The 23,321-nt window shown below is 42.2% G+C and overlaps 1 protein-coding gene across 1 annotated transcript in view; it reads left to right on the top strand.

Moving 5' to 3' along the window:
* The window catches only part of man2b2 (mannosidase, alpha, class 2B, member 2), a 79,483-nt gene extending 65,574 nt beyond the window's left edge, over window positions 1–13,909 (top strand). Inside the window, 2 exon segments of the mRNA XM_070872267.1 lie at window positions 5,449–5,566; window positions 12,676–13,909. Of these exon segments, the coding sequence (XP_070728368.1) occupies window positions 5,449–5,566; window positions 12,676–12,770 (213 nt within the window). The 3' untranslated portion in view covers window positions 12,771–13,909.
* Window positions 13,910–23,321: the final 9,412 nt, after the last annotated feature.

Raw genomic sequence — 23,321 nt, 5'->3', positions numbered from 1 at the left:
AACTTGCAAGGGCGTGGCCAGTATTATGTGTAAGATGCGTTTAGGGGGAGTGATTTGATAAATGGTTGTAAAACAGTGAGGAGATATGGGTGTGTTATAGTTGTACGTGTAATTCAATTATGTCCAAAATTCCACGATCGTTTAAGCCATGTAATTGGCAATGATACGCGAGTGTCTCTGTGCAAATACCGAGGAGATTTGCGGCCCATAATGCGAAAGCATCACCAACTGCTAACGCTTGCATAAAGCTCAATCTGTTTTCCAAATGCAGTAAGCAACTGCTTCTGAGCTTGGAAAGTGAACAGCTGTGAGCTTGGAGCTTTTGTGGCACATTTTAAGCGGTCAAGTAATCAGCTGATTCCATGACCATTCAACTCCCGACCTGCTTACCTGATGTGATCCCCGAGCAACGTGGACCCCCATGGGTGAGCTGGTAAATTCTAAATGTGAGCTCAAAATTGTTGTTAATCCTCTGATAAACAAGGTCATAATGACCTGAATTGTCTGCTCTGCTGCTGCATATTGGATCTGCTCAGCGCTGACAGACCCGACATTTGGGAAGTCGCGTGACAGCGGGGTCCCAACCCACCAGGGGAAAAAAAACACTTTCCCACCCGACTCTCTACCGATTTCGCCCGCTGACCCCTTGGAAAATCCAGCTCTAAAACTCTGTCGAGTACCAGTTTGAGTCATAAATTGTTTTCTCCCAAGTGGTTTTACTGCCTATCATTGAGATAATTGAGTTCACCTCCCTCTCTACCTCAAATAATACAGATAGTCATGAATTTGAGAGCAGTCAGCTGTGTGTGGAAAAAATGCTGACATCAGTTAGGAAATGAAGAGGAAGTTGATTGTGATGCGGTAATTGTGGTGCACTCAATAAGTGCTCCTCCTCTCTTCCCTCGACCTCCCCCGCCAACTACTAAGTCGAAGAACAAAAATATGAGCTCATGAAACTTCTAAAAGATCAGGATTGAAACGTTTGTTTTCTTCTTTCACAAGATATCAAAATAGATACAGATTAGGATGGCTGTTCACTCCACTTCAAAACCCAACAGTTCGTCCCCCTTCACAGCATCCAACTATTTCTTAATGATTCCTAGCATTTTGTCTCTGCCACCTGACCGAGATGGTCACTCCACATATTGATCACTCTGTGTGAAGAAGCACTTCCTGACATCAGTCCAAAATTTGTTTTTATACTAGTTTGAACCTGTGTCTCTTTGTCCTACTCTCATGGTCTAGTTTGAAGTTGTATTCCAGATCTAACTGTTATATACCATTTACTATCTTGTATCCCTCGAAGAAGCTTAAAAAGCTGAAAGTTAATTTACTCATTCCTTATAAACCAGTCCTTTTACACAAGGGATTAGTGTCACGGCTCTGCTCTTCACTGTCTTAGGCCTGAGTGCCTCCCCTGAGGCCAGAGCTGGGCGCAGTACTATAGATGTGATCCGACCAGAACATATTGCATAGCATCTACGGCACAGAAACAGACCATTCGGCCCAGCTGGTCTATACTGATGCTTATGCTCCACACAAGCCTATTCCCACCCCTCTCCACCTACACCTCCTCATCTTACCTTATCAGCATATCTTTCTATTCCTTTCTCCCTCATGTGCTTATCTAGCTTCCCCTTAAATGCATCTGTACCATTCACCTCAACTATACTTTGTGGTAGCGAGTTCCACATTCTTGCCACTCTTTGGATAAAGAAGTTTCTCCTGAATTCCCTCTTCGATTTATTAGTGACTATCTTATTTTTATGGTCCTTAGTTTTGGTTTCCCCCACAAATGCAAACATCTTTTCTATGCCTACCCTGTCAAACCCCTTCATAATTTTAAAGACCTCTATGAGATCACCATTCAGCCTTTGCTTTTCTAGAGAAAAAAGCCCAAGCCTGATCTGCTTTCCTGATAATTATAATCATCTCCGTTCTGGTATCATCCTTGTGAATCTTGTTTACACCTTCTCCAGTACCTCTATTATTTTTATAACATGGAGACCAGAACTGTGCACCATACTCTGAAGTATGGTCTATAGCCCTACAGCGTTTAAGCATGACTTCCTCTGACTTATACTTTGCTGTTTTGGCTTTATTGGTCAGCATTCTACATGGTTTGTTAGTTGCTGCTCTGCATTATTTGGACATGTTGAGTCTACTAAAGTGTCTTTAAACTTCATCCATGGCTATTTCAGCAATTTTCATTGAGTGACTTTTTTTCTTCCTGCGTGCAGTATTTCTGCTTGGATTAAATTAAATTTGCCAGTGTTCTGTCCATTTACGTATTGTTTTGTAGCTCCCAAACTACCAGCTTGGATTCAACTTGCCCTCCTAACTTGATATTGTCTGCCAATTTGACCAATTTGTGCTTCTGAATCCAAGTAATTTTGTAAATTGGAAACAGTAGGGCCCCAACACTGTGATACCCCATTCAGTTAATTTCCCCCCTCACTCCTTCACCTTGACATAATTCCTTTAACAATTACTGACAGGTTCCTACAGTTGGGCCATTTTTTAAAATGCATTTCTAGGTTTTACCTTGAGCTCCCACCCCTATGAACTTAAATAGACTTTTATCAAAAGCTTTTTAGGAAGTCTAGATACCACCATCTGGTAGGACTTCCACAGTCCATTTGGAATGTCGTTTCTTCAAAAAAAAGAGATTGTTTAGGGCAGGATCTTAATTCATAATGATTGCTGTTTTACTAGGTTGTTATTGTACAAACATAATCAACTTTTCTCCTAATAACAACAACAACTTGTGTGGATATATATAGCGCCTTTAATGTAGTAAAACATCCTAAGGCGCATCAGAGGAGTGTTATCAAACAAAATTTGATACCAAGCCATAAAAGGAGACATTAGGGCAGATGACCAAAAGCTTGGTCAAAGAGGTACGTATTAAGGAGTGTCTTAAAGGAGGAAAGATAGAAGCAAGGTGGAGAGATTTAGGGAGGGAATTCCAGAGCTTAGGACTTTAGCAGCTGAAGGCACAGCCATCAGTAGTGGAACGATTAAAATTGGGGATCTCAAGAGGCCAGAATTGGAGGGTTGTAGTTATCTCGGAGGATTGTAGGGCAGAAAGACAATCACAGAGATAAGATGGGGCGAGGCCATGAAGGGATTTGAAAACAAGGATGATCATTTTAAAATCGAGGCGTTGCTTAACCGGGAGCCAATGTTGGTCAGTGAGCACAGGGTGATGGGTGAACGAAACGTTGCGAGTTAGGACACGGGCAGCCGAGTTTTGGATGACTTCAAGTTTACATAGGGTAGAAAGTGGGAGGCCGGCCAGGAGTGCATTGGAATAGTGAAGTCTAGAGGTAACAAAGGCATGTATAAGGGTTTCAGCAGCAGATGAGCTGAGGCAGGGGCAGAGTTGGGCGATATTACGGAGGTGGAAATTGGCGGTCTTAGTGATGAAGTAGATGTGTGGTTGGAAGCTCATCTTGGGGTTAAATATGACACCAAGGTTGTGAACAATCTGGTTCATCCTCGGACAGTTGTCAAGGAGAAGGGATGAGTCGATGGTTAGGGAATGAAGTTTGTGGCAGGGTCAGTAAACTGTGGCTTCGGTCTTCGCAATATTTAGTTGGAGGAAATTTCTGCTCATCCAGTACTACATGTTGGTCAAGCAGTCTGACAATTTAGAGACATTGGAAAGGTCGAAAGAAGTGGTGGTGAGGCAGAGCTGGGTGTTGTCAGTGTACATGTGGAAAGTGACGCTGTGTTTTTAGATGATGTCGCCGAGGGGCAGCATGTAGATGAGAAATAGGAGGAATCCAAGAATAGATCCTTGGGGGACAACAGCGGTAGCGATGCGGGGGTGGGAAGAGAAGCAGTTGCAAGTGATTCTCTGGCTACGATTAGATAGATAAGAATCTGTCTAGGTGAGTGCAGTCCCATCCAGTTGGACGACATTGGAGAGGCGTTGGAGGAGGATGATGTGATCAGCCATGTCAAAGGCTGCAGACAGGTTGAGAAGGACGAGGGGGGATAGTTTACCATTGTCACAGACATATAGGATACCATTTGTGCCTTTGATAAGGGCCATTTCGATACTGTGGCAGGGACGGAAACCTGATTGGAGGGATTCATACTTGGCATTCCAGGAAAGATGGGCACATATTTGGGAACCACAACATGTTGAAGACTTTGGAGGGGAAAAGGAGTTTGGAACAGTAGTTTACAAGGATAGAGGGGTCAAGAATTGGTTTTCTGAGGGGTGATGGCAGCAGATTTGCAGCAGAGGAACCAAACTGCGTTTTACATAGAAACATAGAAAATAGGTGCAGAAGTCGGCCATTCGGCCCTTCAAACCTGCACCACCATTCAATAAGATCATGGCTGATCATTCCCTCAGTACCCCTTTCCTGCTTTCTCTCCATAACCCTTGATCACTTTAGCCGTAAGGGCCATATCTAACACCCTTTTGAATATATCCAGTGAACTGGCATCAACAACACTCTGCGGTAGGGAATTCCGCAAGTTAACAACTCTCTGAGTGAAGAAGTTTCTCCTCATCTCAGTCCTAAATGGCCTATCCCTTATCCTAAGACTGTGTCCCCTGGTTCTGGACTTCCCCATCATCGGGAACATTCTTCTCGCATCTAACCTGTCCAGTGCCGTCAGAATCTTGTAACTTTCTATGAGATCCCCTCTCATCCTTCTAAACTCCAGTGTATCAAGGCCCCATTGATCCAGTATATCCTCATGTGTCAGTCCCGCCATCCCGGGAATCAGGCCGGTGAACCTTCGCTGCACTCCCTCAATAGCAAGAATGTTCTTCCTCAGATTAGGAGACCAAAACTGAACACAATATTCAAGGTGAGGCCTCACCAAGGCCCTGTACAACTGCAGTAAAACCTCCCTGCTCCTATACTCAAATCTCCTAGTTATGAAGGCCAACATACCATTTGCCTCTTCACCGCCTGCCATACCTGCATGCCGACTTTCAATGACTGATGAACTATGACACCCAGATCTCGTTGCACCTCCCCCTTTCCTAATCTGTCGCCTTCAGATAATCTGCCTTCGTGTTTTTGCCCCCAAAGTGGATGACCTCACATTTATCCACATTATACTGCATCTGCCATGCATTTGCCCACTCACCTAACCTGTCCAAGTCACCCTGCAGTCTTTTAGCGTCCTCCTCACAGCTCACACCGCTACCCAGTTTAGTGTCATCTGCAAACTTGGAGATATTACATTCAATTCCTTCATCTAAATCATTAATGTATATTGTAAAGAGCTGGGGTCCCAGCACTGAGCCCTGCGGTACTCCACTAGTCACTGCCTGCCATTCTGAAAAGAACCCGTTTTAAATTATATCTTGTTTTTGGTAACCAATGGCATTTTATTTGCAGACCAGTTACATAACGTTGGAGTCCTCCATCAGTTCAATAAAGTCTAAATTCTCTTTCTACATGAAACCTCTGACAGGACCTGCTGAAGGTGCTGGGAACAGTGGTGTCTGTTGAAGAGCGCTCACTCACAGGAATCTGGGACATTAACACGCTCAAACGCTGGAAGTGGAGAACAGCACAGCAACAGGATATGAGTGAGTTACTCCAATTTACCGTTTTAAAATTCATTTTGAGATTTTCAAAGTAAGGGACACCAAATTCCTGTGAATGGAACATTTCTTTTGTTTGTGACGCCTAGTAGCCACATGAAAGCACTCCCAGATCAGTTATGGCTGCTTGTATACTTCTGCTTGTTTGGGTTGGAGGCCAGTATCTATGAAGCCAGCTCTCTGGATTTACACAACTTTTTAATTCTAAATACAATCCACTTTTTGTCATCACTTTTTTACTCTTTTTCTTTCAAACTGCAATTTTCACAGCTGTCTTAGATATTCTAGGAAGTGGTTTTGATTCAAATCGATGACCAGACTTGAACTTTCACACCTAGTTAACTAGTTTAAAGCTTCTAAAACTTTTTTAATAGACGTACTTGAACAGACCACACAATCCTGTCCAGATTCTCCTCCCCCCAACTTTAACAGAGCAATTTTCTATGAATATTTCTTAACTAATGTAATATCCCTATGTTATCAATAGTCTTATTTAGTGCATTGGTACCAATATGCATTGATACCGAAATCATACTTGTGCTAATATATTTTAATGAACAAAAAAAACAGAATGCTATTACAGAATTTGAAACAAAAACTGAACATCAAGTCTGGAACAAGAAATCACCATGCATATCATCAAACTGCTCCATCCAGTGACTGTATGATTATTTAATCATCGACTATCAACCTATCCGTTGATCCCGCTAATTTAAGGAACGCTAAATTCCTTCCCCACCACTCATGGAAAAAATGGAGCGGTGCTGTTTAACATCTCTAACACCACCGTCTCCCGTCTCCCGAACAGATCTGCTCCAATTTGATAGTGTTACTTGACTACAAATGAACCGTCTCTGTGGGCATTCTGCTCTACATGTTTACTATCCTGGGGAGAAAAGGTTTTCTTTTCAAACATCCACCCCTGCTCAAAACTTGTGAAATTTCTACTTTATTGGCCAAAATAATTTTTCGTGATGTCGCAGCTGCTTTTTGCAGTTTTGTGCCTGTAGAAACGGGAACTGGGTGGGTTGAGGTGTTTTTTGAGGTGTGTGTACATTCCTTTACATATTAAAATCTTATTATAGTGTGCACCTTGGGTGTGCTTTTTATAACAACATTTACAATGGAGACTGCCTGTATAAACATTTATAATGAGTTTCTGTTTGTTAACATTTTAATGGGAAAACTGTATAGAAACATATCACTGTTTCAGTATGTTGGTGAGTTAATCAAATCACTTCAAATGCTTTTTGAAACATCTTTTATCCAACCTATTTTGTAACTGATATTTCTAATCGCCAAAATAAGATTTTAAACAAAATAAATTTCTGAAAATGTACGAATTTCCCAATAAAATGTTTGAATGTACCCATTCTAAGGCTTCAACAAAATTGGGGAAATTATTTGGGTTTTGGTGCTTGACTGAATATTTGAGTGATGGGTATTATTTTTAAATAAGCAAGAAAGAAAGACTTGCATTTATATAGAGCCTTTGACGACCCCAGACTTTGCAAAGTGCGTTCCAGGCCAATTAAGTGCTCTTGAAGTGTAGTCACTATGGCAGTGTAGGAAACACGGCAACACATTTGCACACAGGGTATTGCATATAGTGTGTTATGAGAGTTGCCCTGTGTAGTTTCCTGTGTTTAGCAAGGAAGTTTTCATTGTCACTAGTTCTCCTCATCCCCTCCAGCACTTGCTCTCTCCTTCTCTCTTTCCTGTCTGACCCCCTCCACCCCTCTTCCCTTCAACGAATATAATACATATTTTAATATATTGTTTAAAAACAATGCAAATGTGAGGCTTTCCTGTCCATTATATCATGATTCAGCCATTATGTGTCTACATGCATGAGTGGCCTTATGGATCATCTGTGACCTTGCTCATGATGAATTGGAGAATATGCTCTCTTTTTCTTTTTCTCTGGCGTGTCTGTTGTCTCTGTGTCAGAGAGCAGCGTACATCGATGTTTGTGCTCCTTCCCTTCTGTCTCTCTCATATTTCTCTCCCCCTTTTTTGGTTTACTGTTGTAGTCTCTTCTGTTTTTCTCCAGTTATGTTTTTGTGCATCTTGTGTCTGTTTTTCTCTGTCTCTCTCCTCTTCTCGTTCCGTGTATACAGTGACAAAGGTGGGATATGGTGAGTGCTCTATGCTGGCATCAGGGAGTGGAGGGGACCTGACCAGGGAAGTGAAGAATAGTGGGAGGGGTCTTTGGCTTGGGCCAAAAATCTCAAGTCAGGTGGGTGGCATTATGGAGTGCCTTTTACTTGGAGGTCTCGGCGGTAAGTATATATAGTTTAAAAAAAAAATCATTCTCTGGATGTGGGCATCAATGGTAAGGTCGATATGGAGTGGTTTGCTAGGCCTCTTCAGAGGACAGTTAATAGTCATCACATTGGTGTGGGATTGGAGTGACATATAGGCCAAACTGTGTAATGGCATTTGGTTTCCTTCCTTAAGGACATTGGGCTTTTACAACAATTCAACTTTTGAAGTCCAACAATCCATGGTGCCAGCTTTTTATTTCTGGACTTTTTTTTAAACTAAATTCAGATTTTCATGCTGCAATGGTGTGATTTGAACTATTACTTGATTATTAGTCATGAACTCTGGATTACTAGACTACTAACATAACCACTACAATACTGTTACTTCATGACATGACTTCATCCTGTGTCATCGAACTACAGTATGTGGACGACGCTTGCGTCTGCGCACATTCAGAGGCTGAACTCCAAGCCATCGTCAACATCTTCACCGAGGCATACGAAAGTATGGGCCTTACAATAAAAAAAGGTCCTCCACCAACCTGAGCCCGCCTCACAGCACTGCCTCCCGGTTATCCAAATCCACGGCGTGACCTTGGACAATGTAGACCACTTTCCATACCTCGGGAGCCTACTATCAGCAAGGGCAGCTATCGATGGCGAGGGTCAATACCGCCTCCAGTGCGCCAGCGCAGCCTCCGGTCGCCTGAGGAAGAGAGTTTTCGGAGACCAGGTCCTCAAATCTGGTACCAAGCTTATAGTCTATAGGGCTGTAGTGATACCTGCCCTCCTATCTAGCTCAGAGACGTGGACCATATACAGTAGACGCCTCAAATTGCTGGAGAAATACTACCAACGATGTCTCCGCAAGATCCTGCAAATCCCCTGGGAGGATAGACACACCAACGTCCGTGTTCTCGATCAGGCCAACATCCCCAGCATCGAAGCATTGACCACACTCGACCAGCTCCGTTGGGTGGGCCACATCGTCCGCATACCCGATACAAGACTCCCAAAGCAAGCGCTCTACTCGGAACTCCTACACGACATGCGATCCCCAGGTGGACAGAGGAAACATTTCAAGGACACCCTCAAAGCCTCCTTGATAAAGTGTAACATCCCCACCAACACCTGGGAGTCCCTGACCAAAGACCGCCCTAAGTGGAGGAAGAGCATACGAGAGGGCACTGAGCACCTCGAGTCTCGTCGCCGAGAGCATGCAGAAAACAAGCCCAGGCAGCGGAAGGAGCATGCGGCAAACCAGACTCCCCAACCACCCTTTCCTTCAACCACTGTCTGTCCCAACTGTGACAGAGACTGTAATTCCCATATTGGAGTGTACAGGCACCTGAGAACTCACTTTAGAGTGAAAGCAAGTCTTCCTCGATTTCGAGGGACTGCCTATGATGATACTTCATGACATGCATTATGGAAAGACAAGACAAATCATGACATAAAAGTGTTACAGGAGATCCACGCTGTACACAAAACAAATAGCTCGGAGGTAGGAGGGAGGAAGTATTTTGTCTTGATGCTCCAGCCATCATGGAGTGAGGCAGGCTTGATGAATCAGTTGGTTTTTTTCCTGCTTGTCAATTTTGTATGTTCATATCAGCAAATCTCCCATGGCGTGGTCCATGGTTAACTTGAAGTTTTTAGAAGACTTGTTATGCTCAACTAGTATTATCGGGAGCACTGTTCTATCAACATTGTGAACAGTTCTGGGAAGCTTGGTGCCCACCCAGGTGCCTTTTCTCAGTAGTAGTGGTTAGGCTTTGCTCAAGTCACATGATCCAATATAACTGACCTGTTTGCAATGGCCAGTTGGAATGTCAGGCCTCTTGTGCTCTTTCCCCTCCCTGATTTTAGTCCGTGGTAGTAGTGGTCAATTGATGAGCCTACCAACTCCGAGCTCACAACCTTTTGAACCCCAAATTCCAAACCTCCAACCTCCAATCCCTGACTTCCCTCCCCCCACCACATCCACAGAGCCCTATACAAATGTAGAGCGCTACCTCTTTAAATGATTTTTTACAAACTAAGCTTATTCTCACCTCCGTGTTCTTAAATAGGCTTGTAGTTTTTTTTTACTTAATCCTTCATATTGGTATATATGATGTAACAAAATCCACCACAAACAGACTATATTTAAACATGCAGTTTATTTGATCATTTATCTCATTGCTGTCTGTGGGACCTTGCTGTGCACAAATTTTCTACCACATTTCCCTACATTCCCAAGAGTGACCACACTTAAATAATTGGACGTGAAATACTTTGGGACATCCTGAGTTTGTGAAAGGTGCTATATAAATGCAAGTTTTTTTTCTTGTTTAAAATGCTATACAAATATTTACGGTATTGCTTTGGCAAAATAAAAGCCAGAAACTATCTTTCATGAAATATGCCATCTCCTCTATCAGATCTGCGAGGAGTTATGCCTGCACCACCTCCTTGACTGGATCGACTATTTACTGGAATTTAGAAGAATGAGAGGGGATCTCATAGCAACATATAAAATTCTGATGGGATTGGACAGAATAAATACAGGAAGAATGTTCCCGATGTTGGGGAAGTCCAGAACCAAGGGTCACAGTCTAAGGGTCAGGGGTGTAAGCCATTTAGGACCAAGATGAGGAGAAACTTCTTCACTCAGAAAATTGTGAACCTGTGGAATTCTCTATGACAGAAAGTTGTTGAGGCCAGTTCGTTAGATATATTCAAAAGGGAATTAGCTGTGACACTTATGGCTCAAGGGATCAAGGGGTATAGAGAGAAAGCAGGAATGGGGTACTAAAGTTGCAAAAATGATCAGCCATGATCATATTGAATGGTGGTGTAGGCTCGAAGGGCCGAATGGCCTACTCCTGCACCTATTTTCTATGTTTCTATGTTTCCACAATCACCAACATAGGTCTGGCACCTTGGATCATCTGGGAACTCAGGCCATCTGCCCAGACCATCTGCCTTTGCCCCAGCCTGTTTCAGTTGCTGGTCTGCTCCCCACAGCTGATGCTCTTATGGGCCTTGGCCACCCACATCTTGGGGCCCACCATCGTGGGCTTGCTCATCTGGCCTCTGTTTGTCTTTTGCCATCATCATCTACCCTCTGGTCTTTCCTCTTGCTGATGAAATTCCTCCCGTCCCTGTCATCATTATTGTGGCCTTGGTCATCAGGCTTTGAATGGCATAATGCACCCCTGCTGCCTCTGCCATCTGCTTATACATTATAAGCCATTTTAAGTTCTATAAATAAAAAAATGAAAATCCTCTTTCAGAGCCCAGTGGAAAAGGTGAATGAATCAAATCGTGCAAAATGTTTTTTGAAAATGTTTTCAGCCACTGTATTGAATCTCCTGTAAACTCAGAACTTATTACTGACAATAAGTTTTGTAATGCAATGTAAAAGATTACAATTTACAAGAAAATGATTGAATTTATCACTACAATATAATTTTTCTGTTAGAAAGCATTATTAAAAGCATTTCTATCAGACGCCTGTGCTGATGTGAGAAGCTCACGTCCAAAGTTCATGCAGGTTCCTGAACCATTCCTGTTAGCTGAAGGGATTGAAGACGGTAGCGTACAATTTTCAGCAGGCACTTGTGCCTACATTTTCTTGAAATGCTTACGAGTGACAGCAAGACCAGCCATTCACAGTGTGTCCTTGAGATGTATGATGATCTGTCAGTGTTATTTGTTCATCAGTCAAAAAGACCAAGGGCTTATGGTGGAAATACATACCATTTCCAGTGCGTACCTCTTTAGTAAAATGATTCATAGTTGACCCGGCAGCCAGCTATCACAGACTACTGTGTGCGCAAGGTCACATTTAGCTTCATTGGCAAAGTGAGCTTGCCTATTCAAGCAGACCCTTGATTTGGGAACAAGTAGTAGTATCTGGAGTGCACCTAGCTTATTATAATAATTGCCTTTTGAGCAATTATTTTCTCACATGGATTGGTCTTTAGTATCCTAAATGGAGATGGTAAGGACAGAACCAAAAGGGAAAATAACATTTTTATATTGGTGAAATATGAGAAGGGATTAATTGATCCCCTGAGCTTGCGAGGAAAAAAACAGCCAGGCTTCCTGCTCTGGATTGCTGTCCGGTTATTCCTGATGGAAAGTGCCTGTGTGGGTACGAAATGAAAGCAGGATTGAGCTCAATCCTGTGATGGCTTTTTATGAGACCCACCCAGGGGTGGATGGGCCGTCTGAAAAATCAGGAGATTTCCCAAGTGTTCCCGTGAATGGTTCCATAACAATGTCCTTTTTTTCCATGATAAGGACCATCATTATCGAAGTATGGCGAGACCCCTGATTAAAAGGTTCTGCTTAAATACAAGTGTTATTGGGGAAAATATTTAAAAGAAGAAAAGATGCAGACAAGAAAATATTGGACTGAAGTTCTTGGCCTTTGCTACAAAAAGCCATACCCTGAAAAGATGGCAATAAAGGCAAAATGCTGCTCCTCTGTATGATATGTGGCGGTTTACTTGGGTAGAGTGTGGTATGTGAGGCCACAAATGTATTTTTATCTCTGGGTCGCGGAAAATAAATAGTTTTTCCTTGCCAACTGCAATCAGGTGATCTCTTTTTAAAAAAAAAAACCTCTACAAATTCTTTCTCTGAAAATATGTACCCCTCTTCACCCCCACCTTGTTGCAACAGTATAACCTCTGACTCTGTCAGCCATACCACTGAGATCTACTAATAGTTAAAAATATTTTTACAAATTTTTGTTGCGATGGTATTAAAACTGCTGACTAAAAGCATTCAAGCATTCGATATGTTCTGATTCCCTAATCCCGTCTTATTTCATAGATCTTACAAATGACACAAGATGGCAAACTGAAGACTTCACTGTCACCATTCAACCCAAGGAGTTGAGAACATTCTTTGTGCATTTTCAACAGTAAGAAAACTATGAAGAGAATGTGAAGTCTGAAAATTTTCACTGAACACTATATTGCACTGTTCCTGTGTCAAGTTGCACCTTGTTTTCATTGTGCAAAACACCAGCAGGTGTGTTTGTCATTGTTGGGAGAAGAAAAACTAGCCTATTGGATAGCATTACTACTTGAGAAGGAAGAATATTGAAAATATATTTTTTACTGCAGCTGCAAGCAAAGGGGATGTGAATATGCAAACCAACCTTAAAATAAAGCTGTTGTTCATTAATGGGAATAAAAGAAAATGCATCAAGATGAGAGACTGTGCAGGCTTTATCGAGAAGGGTGCCATTGAAAATCCTAATACTGACCAGTTCGTTTTTAGACAATCTACTTATACCTTATTGCCTGGAGTTTCTTGAACATTCCTGTTGGAGAGAGACCAGAGCACCATAAGCTGACATTGGAACCCCAGTCTCCCCCAATGATCATCAGTTTTCAAAGTTGCTAAGATGCCCCGCCCATGCTGTCTGATATTATTCAGCATAGTTGCAATAATCTTTGAAGATTCCTCTAGAATGTGCTTTTATTTGTTTATCAGTGGATATACTAATTTTTTTTACATGATTTCTAGTATTACTGTGTAGAGTATTGCATCCAAATCATCCTTTATTACCTGTTGGAAACACTTTGTTAACACATTGGTTCCTTACTAATCTCTACAACCCTACTGTCCCTTATTTTCAGTTGGTTTCAGTGCTGGAGTGGGAATCTAAAGCTATTCACAACCTTTACTGTAGTATTGAAGACATTGGGTATACATACCCAATCTCATTGTTAATGAGTTTTATTAATGCAATCCTATTTATAACGCACATCTCATCTACCTGACTTTGAATCCTATTTTTAAATCGGTACACATCCTCTGGCATCAACTAAAGGACATGGCTTTTTAATCTTGACTATGTTACCTGTGGGCTAGAAAACTGGAGTGACACAGAATTGTCCAAAGATTGGCCGTCTTGCCCTTTCTGTCAGTTTGACCCAGTTGATCACTGTTACATTTTTGGATTTTTGATCATTTTTTTTCACAGAAGTGATTTAGTTACAGTTAAATGATGTGTTTTTAAATGTTCTTGTAACCATAAGTCCCAACCACTGAAATAAAGAGCTAATATGTTAATGAGCCAGATTTACTCCACATTTATTGAAGATCATTTCTTGCCTTGTTTCACATTTCTTTCAAACATCCGCACCTATTAGCATTGGAATATCCTTTTTTGAACCCAGCATGGGATGTCTGCTGAGAATCTACTCTTGGTTGGAGGAAGATGGGGGGCATGGTGGAGGAGGGAGTCGGAGCCAGTTTTATTGACAGGCCTAGGGGGAGATCACAAAACAAAAGTCAGATGGACAGCCCTCGACTGCATGTGGTTAGAAGTAGCAAAAAGAAAAAGAGGAACATATGGGCAGTTCAGTTTGGATTTGGTAAGGGAGACCAGGGCTGGGCAGATTCCCCTATTTAGAGATCTGACTAGGCACGGAGCAGGTTAAATACATTGATAAGTTTGCCCAGAAAACATTAAGTGGGCTCGCTAATAGTGCTGGTGTGTCATATTAAATTTTTTTTGCTCTAAGGAATGATACAGAATCAGGTCATGGTGTAGTGAAAATAATCAATGTTTCTCTGTTCACTTAATTGCAAAATAAACTAGTTGTGAATCAACAATTGGCCTCATCTGATAAAGTTTGAATCGGTCTGCCTTTCAAGTGATTGGCAAAGCGTGACATGTGAGGGTGCGTGCCTAAGGTGTGGGGGTCTAAATTAACAGCGTTGTACCCATTTTTTCCGTCTTTCAGATGAGACGTTAAACCGAGGCCCCATCTGCCCTCTTAGGTGGATGAAAAAGATTCCATGGCACTATTTTAAAAAAGAGAAGGGGTATTATCCCTGGTGTCGTGGCCAATATTTATCCATCAATCAACATTACAAAAAACAGATTATCTGGTCATTATCACATTGCTGTTTGTGAGAGCTTGCTGTGCACATATTGGCTGCCATGTTTCCCACATTACAACAGTGACTACACTCCACAAGTACTTCATTGCCTGTAAAGCGCTCTGAGACGTCCAGTGGTCGTGAAAGGTGCTATATTAATGCAAGTCTTTCTTTTCATTTCATGGGTCTAAAGTGTGCTCACCGACAACCAATTTCACCTGAGCCCGATCTGCACAAGCATTCGGACCACTGCTGAATTAGTCGGGGCCTTTTTTCACAAATCAACTGTGAGCTGTTGCCAGCCCACCCATCATCTCTTGCCTACCCCCCCAGACTTATCACTCAGCCTGCGACAAAATTAGTATGGTCCCAACAGGAGGGGCTAATTGTTGCTCGCAACTCAACTGCTTTATTCTGATGAGGCCCGAGGAGGAATTTGCTTCAGTACTCAGGTCTGTGTTCCAGCACATTGTTGCTGGATGCGGCCAGAATCGTTTCAAGATTGGGACGCTAAGGAATTTACATCCCATGATGTCCATTTCAGGTCATTAGTCATACCTGAGGATCGAGGAATGAGTAACGGACAGAAAACAGAGAGCAGGAATAAACGGGTCATTTTTGGGTTGGCAGGCTGTAACTAGTGGGGTGCTGCAAGGATCGGTACTTTGGCCTCAGCTATTCACAACCTATATCAATGATTTGGATGAGGGGACCAAATGTAATATATCCAAATTTGCTGATGATACAAAGCTAGGTGGGGATGTAAGTTGTGAGGAGGATGCAAAGAGGCTTCAAGGGGATATAAGAGAGGCTAATTGAATGGGAAAGAACATGGCACATGGAATATAATGTGGAGAAACGTGAAGTTATGAACTTTGGTCGCAAAAATAGAAAAACAGAGTATTTTTTAAATGGTGAGAGATTGGGAAATGTTGGTGTTCAGAGGAAGTTAACATGCAGGTACAGCAATCAATTAAGAAAGTATGTTGTCCTTTATTACAAGAGGATTTGAGTATAAGAGTAAAGACATTTTATTGCAATTATATAGGGCTCTGGTGAGACTGCACCTAGGGTATTGTGTATGTTTTGTTCTCCTTAGCTAAGGAAGGATATACTTGCCATAGAGGGAGTGCAACAAAGATTCACCAGACTGATTCCTGGGATGGGGATTGTCCTATGATTGAGTAGACGAGGCCTATATTCTGTAGAGTTTAGAAGAATGAGAGGTGATCTCATTGAAACATACAAAATTCTTATAGGGCTTGACAGGGTAGATGCAGGGAGGATGCTTCCTCTGGCTGGGGAGTCGAGAAACAGGGGTCACAGTCTCAGAATAAGGGGTTGGCCATTTAAGACTGAGATGAGGAGAAATGTCTTAACTCAGGGCAGTGAACCTTTGGAATTCTGGACCCTAGAAGGCTGTGGGGACTCAGTCATTGAGTATATTCAAGTCAGAGATTGATAAGATTTTTAGATATTAAGGGAATCAAGGGATATGGGCACAGTGCAGGAAAGTAGATTTGTGGTAGAAGATCAGCCATGAAATATTGAAAGGCAGAGCAGGCTTGAGAGGCTGAATGGCCTACTCCTGCTCCTAATTCTTATGTTCTTATAAGGGTGTGTACTATTGTTACGCTCTGAGGTTATGCTATTATCTGACTAGATATTAGGCAGTATGGTCACACTTCTGTACATAAGGTGCAATGATCGCTTACAGAAGTGACCGAAGTGATCAAATCTCTCAAGAATATCTGGGGCGGATCTGAAATTTGTAATAGTTGCACTGTCATCTAAATCTGAAAGTTGTGGATTCAAGCTCCATTCTGGATTATTGGGGGTGCTGTCTTTCAACAAAACATTAATCCGAGTCCCTGCCTACCTCATCAGATGGACATAAAGGATCTCACAACAACATTCAAAGAACAGTGAGTCCTCCCATTATCACACCCAATATTCATCTCTCAATCTGAAGCATCAAAACTCTTTAACTGGCCCAATCTTACCTTTCTGTGTGCGGAACCCTGCTGTGTGCAAACCCCCCTGCCCTGTTTGCCTACATAACAATAGGGAGCGCTTTTCATAAAAGGCAATGAATTGCTCTGGGAAACCTTGAGGACAAGAAAGGCACTATATTAATGCAAGTCTGGCTGTTCTCTCTTTATTTGTCTCTCTTCGTTTGACACCAACTTGTGTTTATTTAGCATCTTTAACGTAGAAAAACATCCCAATGTGCTTCAGATACGGAAGAAAAATAGATACTGAGCCAAAGAATGAGAGGTTATGAAGGGTGACCAAATGCTTGGTCAAAAAGGTGGCGTTAAAGGAGAAGGAGGTGGAAAGGCAAAAATGTTTCGAGGAAATTCCAGAGTGGGATCTAGGGATCAGAACGCTTGGAAGCCAATAATGGGGCAATGACAAAGTGAAGATTGAATGTGCAAGAGGCCAGAGTCTGAAGAATGGATAATATGGGTGTTTACCACTGAGGGAGATTACAGCGATTAAAAGAGATGAGGCCCTGGAGTGACATAAACACAAGGACGAGAATTTTAAATGTGAGACGTTGGGGAGGTCAGTGATGATGGAGTGATGGGTGAACAGGACTTGGTGCAGCTAAGATACAGGCAGCAGAGTTTTTGATGAGCTAAGATTTGTGGCGGATGGGAGATTGGTTAGGAGAGCATTGGAGTAGTTGAGCCTGGAAGTGACAAAGGCACGAATGAAGATTTCAGTGGGAGATGGCATAGATGTAGATGATGTTGCAGTGGTGGAAGTGAGTCATCTTTGAGATGGAGATGTTATGAGGTCAGAAGCTCAGCTTGTGATTAAACAGGATGCTTAGGTTGCAAACGGTCTGGGACAGTGGCCAGGGAGGGGGATGGAATTTGTGGCATAGGCCAAAGGTAATGGGTTTTCCCATACTTAGCCGAAGGAAATTGCAACTCATGTAAGATCGGCTATCAGACAAGCACTCTGACAGCACAGAGGTGATGGAAAAATCAAGCACAGTGATGGATAGATGGAACTGGGTGTCATCAGCATCCATTTGAATGTTTCCAAGGAGCAGTATCTTAATGAGAAGAAAATGGGGCCAAGGATGGATTCTAAGAGGCCTCTGGAGATGATGGTGTGGGGTAGGAAGAGAATCCATTGGTAGAGTTGAACTGGCTGCAATCAGATAGGTAAAGAGTGGAACCGAGCATAGGCAGTCCCATGGAGCTGGACAATAAAGAAGAGGTGTTGGAGAAGGATTATCTGATCAACTATGTTGAAAATGGAAGGGAGTTGAAGAAAAACAAGGAGATAAAATGCACCACAGTCACAGAGAATGCCATTCGCAACTTTGGTTTTCAGTGGCGCTGAAGGGCGGAAACTTAATTGGAAGAATCCAAATTGGGAGTTGCATGAGAGATGGATGTGGACCAATCTGGGAGATTAGAACATCTTGGATAGTGGGTTGAGGGTGAGTGTTTTGAGGAGGGGGTGATAACAGTGCCTCAGGAGAGGGAACCATTTACAATGGGCCAAAAATTGCTGTTGGAGGCTTCCCATGAGTGGATGCCTCCGGCCACAAAACAAAATGCGAAAGTACCTGGTCATCCCGCTCCAACGTAGAGTTCGGGTCCCAGGCTTAGATGTGCAGCCCAGCACAGAGGCTCGCTCTTCCCAGGAGCATAAGCACTTCCTAGGATCTCGTGGGCTTGGACCACCAATCGATCAGGCCAACATCACTGGCATTGAAGCACTGACCACACTCGACCAGCTCCGTTGGGTGGGCCACATTGTTTGCATGCCTGACACAAGACTTCCAAAGCAAGCGCCCTACTTGGAACTCCTACACGGCAAGCGAGCCCCAGGTGGGCAGAAGAAATGACACCCTCAAAGCCTCCTTGATAAAATGCAACATCCCCATCGACACCTGGGAGTCCCTGGCCAAAGACCGCCCGAAGTGGAGGAAGAGCATCCGGAAGGGCGCTGAACACCTTGAGTCTTGTCGCCGAGAGCATGCAGAAAACAAACGCAGGCAGCGGAAGGAGCGTGCAGCAAACCAGTCTTCCCACCCTTTCCTTCAATGACTGTCTGTCCCACCTGTGACAGAGACTGTAATTCCCGTATTGGGCTGTTCAATCACCTGAGGACTCAGTTTAGAGTGGAAGCAAGTCTTCCTCGATTTCGAAGGACTGCCTATGATGATGATTCTCATTCATAGTAATGGGAGTTCCAATGCAAGAATCAATGTGAATACGATAAAAATAAAGAAAATGCACACATAAATTAAAAAAAACACTTCACTATTTTAAAAGTAATAGAAATTAAATTAAATTCAATGTTTTATTAAAGAAAATTAATTTTAGAATTAAAAAAAATGTTTTAATAGTGTTAAACATAAATTTACCTTCATGGGCAGGGTTTAAATTTTTTTTAAAGTAATAATTTTTTTTTCTATTTTTTACCACGCATAAGAGTTTGAAGGATATTCGTTGGGCAAATAGCCCAAATCTTCGCCAGTGAAGGCCCTTCTCCCGGGAGGCACGCAATTTTTCAAAAGAAATTTTGACAGATCGCAAGTGCCAGGTTTAGGTGCGAATGCTTTGCGCGCCTAAACCCGGAACTTACGGGGCCTCTTTGGGCATGTGCACACATCACACGCACCCGTAGTGGCCGCAGTCTATGGCCTAATATCAACTAAAATTAGGGCCAGAAAGGAAGTTGGGTGATCAGGAGTTTAGGGGGAATGGAACCAAAGGAATAGGAGGTAGATGTCATGGATTAAGTGAGCTTGGATAGAACGGGGATGGTGGGGGGGGAGGTGGCAGGGGGAATACATAAGGGAAAAACTAGCGAGTGATGAGGGTTCATGGCTAAGGTATGGAGGGGAGTGGAGTGAAGCATAGCTCAGGGGACAAGAGGAAGGGGGAAGCAACTGAATAGATGGTCTCTTTTGGAGACAAAAAACGTTTATGACCTCCTTGCCTTTATTAAAGGCGAGGGTGCAGGTAGCAGGGGAGAGGGGTTTAAGGAAGTATTTGGTCGTAGAGTAAAAGAGCCCATTGTTATCTTTGCTCCAGGATAATCCTGGTGTAATGGGCTGTTTGGTAGTTTGCACTCCTTTGAATTGAGGGAGTAAAGATGGGATCCATACCAGGGCAATAACAAAGTGCAAGATGGTAAAGGGTATTCTGGGGACTAAGGCATCAAAGGTGGGGCTCAAATTCAAACATTTTAAGAAAAGTACACCCAACATCTCCCACCCTAACAAATAGGTGCTTTGTATTCACTTGGACAGGGTGAGGAAGTGGTGTTTCCAGCTCACTGTTTAATTTTAGATACCTTTGTTGAAATCATTTGTAGAATAGAATTGAGGAGGTGGGTGGGGGGCCTGACCCATCCACCTCCATGGCACGAACCTGGTATTGCAGTACTTCCAGGTACGATGCTTTGGCTCTCGGCCTTTTGGCTAAGAGCATTGGCGCAGAGTGATCCTTGAATGGGCCCAAGGTGACCTCTGGCGTTTGTAATCTGACAAGATGATCTGACAAAGAATTGGAAAGATTGGCAACGAATAAATAAATAAATACATAAATAAATAAATACATTAAAAAAAAAAAAAATTGTAGAATTGCTTTGTTTTTTAAAATAATGAAAGGGATAAACAAGATAGAAGCAGAGAGGTTGTTTCCACTGGTCGGGGAGACTAGAACTAGGGGGCACAGCCTCAAAATACGGGGGAGCCAATTTAAAACCGAGTTGAGAAGGAATTTCTTCTCCCAGAGGGTTGTGAATCTGTGGAATTCTCTGCCCAGGGAAGCAGTTGAGGCGAGCACATTGAATGTATTCAAATCACAGATAGATAGATTTTTAACCAATAAGGGAATTAAGGGTTATGGGGAGCGGGCGGGTAAGTGGAGCTGAGTCCACGGCCAGATCAACCATGATCTTGTTGAGTGGCGGAGCAGGCTCGAGGGGCTAGATGGCCTACTCCTGTTCCTAATTCTTATGTCCTTATGATTGTATATCATTGAATGTTCCCTGCTTTTGAAAGTTAGTGAACTGTACAAGATGGTAGTTGTACAAATTAATCCCATCCTAAAAGTACTGTGTTTGAAACTGAGTTTCAAAGTTTATACAAGCCACAAGCTTGCAACAATCCAGTTCAGGTTGAAATGGTGGTTGGCTCCAACCTACACAAAATGATTGGGGGTTAAATGCTGACATTTTAGGAGTAATTTCCAACTTCAAGCTTGTGGGAGGGAATTCTGTTTTTGATATTGTGCCAAAGGCCATTCCAACCTCTCTTTAAAAGATAAAGTTAGTTTGATTTTTCCTTTTCTGTGATAGAACACAGATTTTGTTAAAGACACTAACATTCAGTGCATTTGCACATATATCAAATTACTTCAGTTTTTTTTTGCATCTGATAATTTAGACTGCATATACAACAAAATAAAAATAAAAACAACTTTAAAAGCCCTCTGCAAAATGGCACCAAACTCTAATCAGATCTTCTGATATCTAACATCTACATTTCTTCTAACATTCGTTATCAATCTGGCATTTTGTTTTCCTGCCATCGTGCCATCGTGCAATCAAGATCAAGTTTATCCACAAACATATACGGACAGACTCATGACAAAAAAGGCTGATTTTTATTTTTATATATTCTGTTCATTTTAAGGTAAAAGGCAATTTTAAAGGAAATTGAACTGGAGAAAGAGTCGAATTTTGAAGTTTATTCCAATATTTGCTTATTTTCCGTTGACGTGATAAGGTAGCAATTCAGTACTATCAAAGCCTCAGTAATTTTGCGTACTAAATTATCACCAAAAATTAAATGTCATGAAAATATTGACAGCCATACATTTTAAAAACATTATTTGCTAATGATTTTAATTTCCTTTCCTAAAAACGTGACTCACGTATGGATTGGTTCCACAATCAATAACAGTCCTTCCATTCCTCACCTTAATGGCCATTCCACAGATGTGAACCTGTTCATTGTGTCTTTTGGCTCCTGATCCCAGCAATTATCAGAAGGCTTCACAAATGGTAATAAGATTGAGATCCTGTTCCCTGATCTTTAGCCCTAGCTCATTCACTCCACACGAATCACTATATAGCCTATTCTTAGTGATACCCAGTCCTAAATAGTTATTTTATAAAATTTCAACTAGCTTTTAAGGGAGATTTTCTTGAGCTTATATTGATTTATGGTTGATTTGTTTACTTAATTTGTTTGATCATTTTATCCTCAGCTTTCGAAATCTAGTGCAGTTAAAAAAAATGAAATTTCAATGCAGCATATGTGGTAATGTTGCTTGTAACAAAAAGAGATTCGGAAAGATTGTGATCGCAGGAAATGAATCCTTGATAAAGTGGTTCATTTTAGCTTGATCAGTTATCTTGTCTCCTCAAACAGAATTTTACCAGAAGTAAAAGCCCATGGTACAGACTGCAGTCTATTTGCAGTGTCTACAATAATGTGGCCATTTATTAATGCACACTTTTAGATGTAGGTACAAATTATATTGATACACATTTGGGATATAATAATTTGTCATAATTGCATGAGGCACAAATCATGGGGAGAACATGGCAAATTTACTTGCAGCTTGGTGATGAAGTACAAAACAAAATAAAATAATTAAAATCTTTAAATATTTAATGCGTTAATGTAAAATCTGGACAATGCAACAGGTTAGGAACTTTCCTTTCATCTTTGGGACTTGGACTAAAATACAGCCCAGACTGGTGGTACAAAAGTAGCCTCTTTCTGCTGGTTGTAGAGTCTTACGCAAAGTTAATTTGGACAGTCTCAACCCAGCAGAATGCAGATCCAGAGTACAAACTAATTGGCACAAATTTGGAAACCTCACTGAACGAGGTTGTGGAGAAAGAGTGTTCTTCTGATGTTGAGGTTAAGCATGTTGATGGAGTACAGTAGAAGGAAATTTATTCTGCTTGTGCTAAATCTAAATCTGGGAATGATTGATCACAAGATCATATTTTAATTTGGCTCCTATTAGTTTATCCATCCAGAGGAATCCGAATGTCACCCTCTACTACCGTTGAGTGGTCCTTAAATTATTTCAGGGTTTTTTCTTCCATTACTCTCATCATCATCATCATAGGCAGTCCCTGGGAATCGAGGAAGACTTGCTTCCACTTTTAGAATGAATCCTTAGGTGGCTGAACAGTCCAATACAAGAGCCACAGTCCCTGCCACAGGTGGGACAGACAGTCGTTGAGGGTAAGGGAGGGTGGGACAGGTTTGCCGCACGTTCTTTCCGCTGCCTGCGCTTATTTTCTGCATGCTCTCGGCGATGAGACTCGAGGCGCTCAGCGCCCTCCCGGATGCACTTCCTCCACTTAGAGCAGTCTTTAACCAGGGACTCCCTGGCCAGGTGGGAATGTTGCACTTTATCAGGGAGGCTTTGAGGGTGTCCTTGCACCATTACCGCTGCCCACCTTTGGATAATTTGCCATGACTCTACCTGGAAGTTTATTCCACATGTTGGTCACTCTTTGTGTGGAGAAGAATTTTCTGGTACCTCTCGAGTCGCTTCTCTAGTTTGAACATGTAT

This window comes from Pristiophorus japonicus, chromosome 2 (genome assembly GCF_044704955.1).
Source record: "Pristiophorus japonicus isolate sPriJap1 chromosome 2, sPriJap1.hap1, whole genome shotgun sequence".
Classification (NCBI taxonomy): Eukaryota; Metazoa; Chordata; class Chondrichthyes; family Pristiophoridae; genus Pristiophorus; species Pristiophorus japonicus.
The sequence above is the reverse complement of the archived record's forward strand: the minus strand, read 5'-3'. Positions and strand labels throughout refer to the sequence as shown.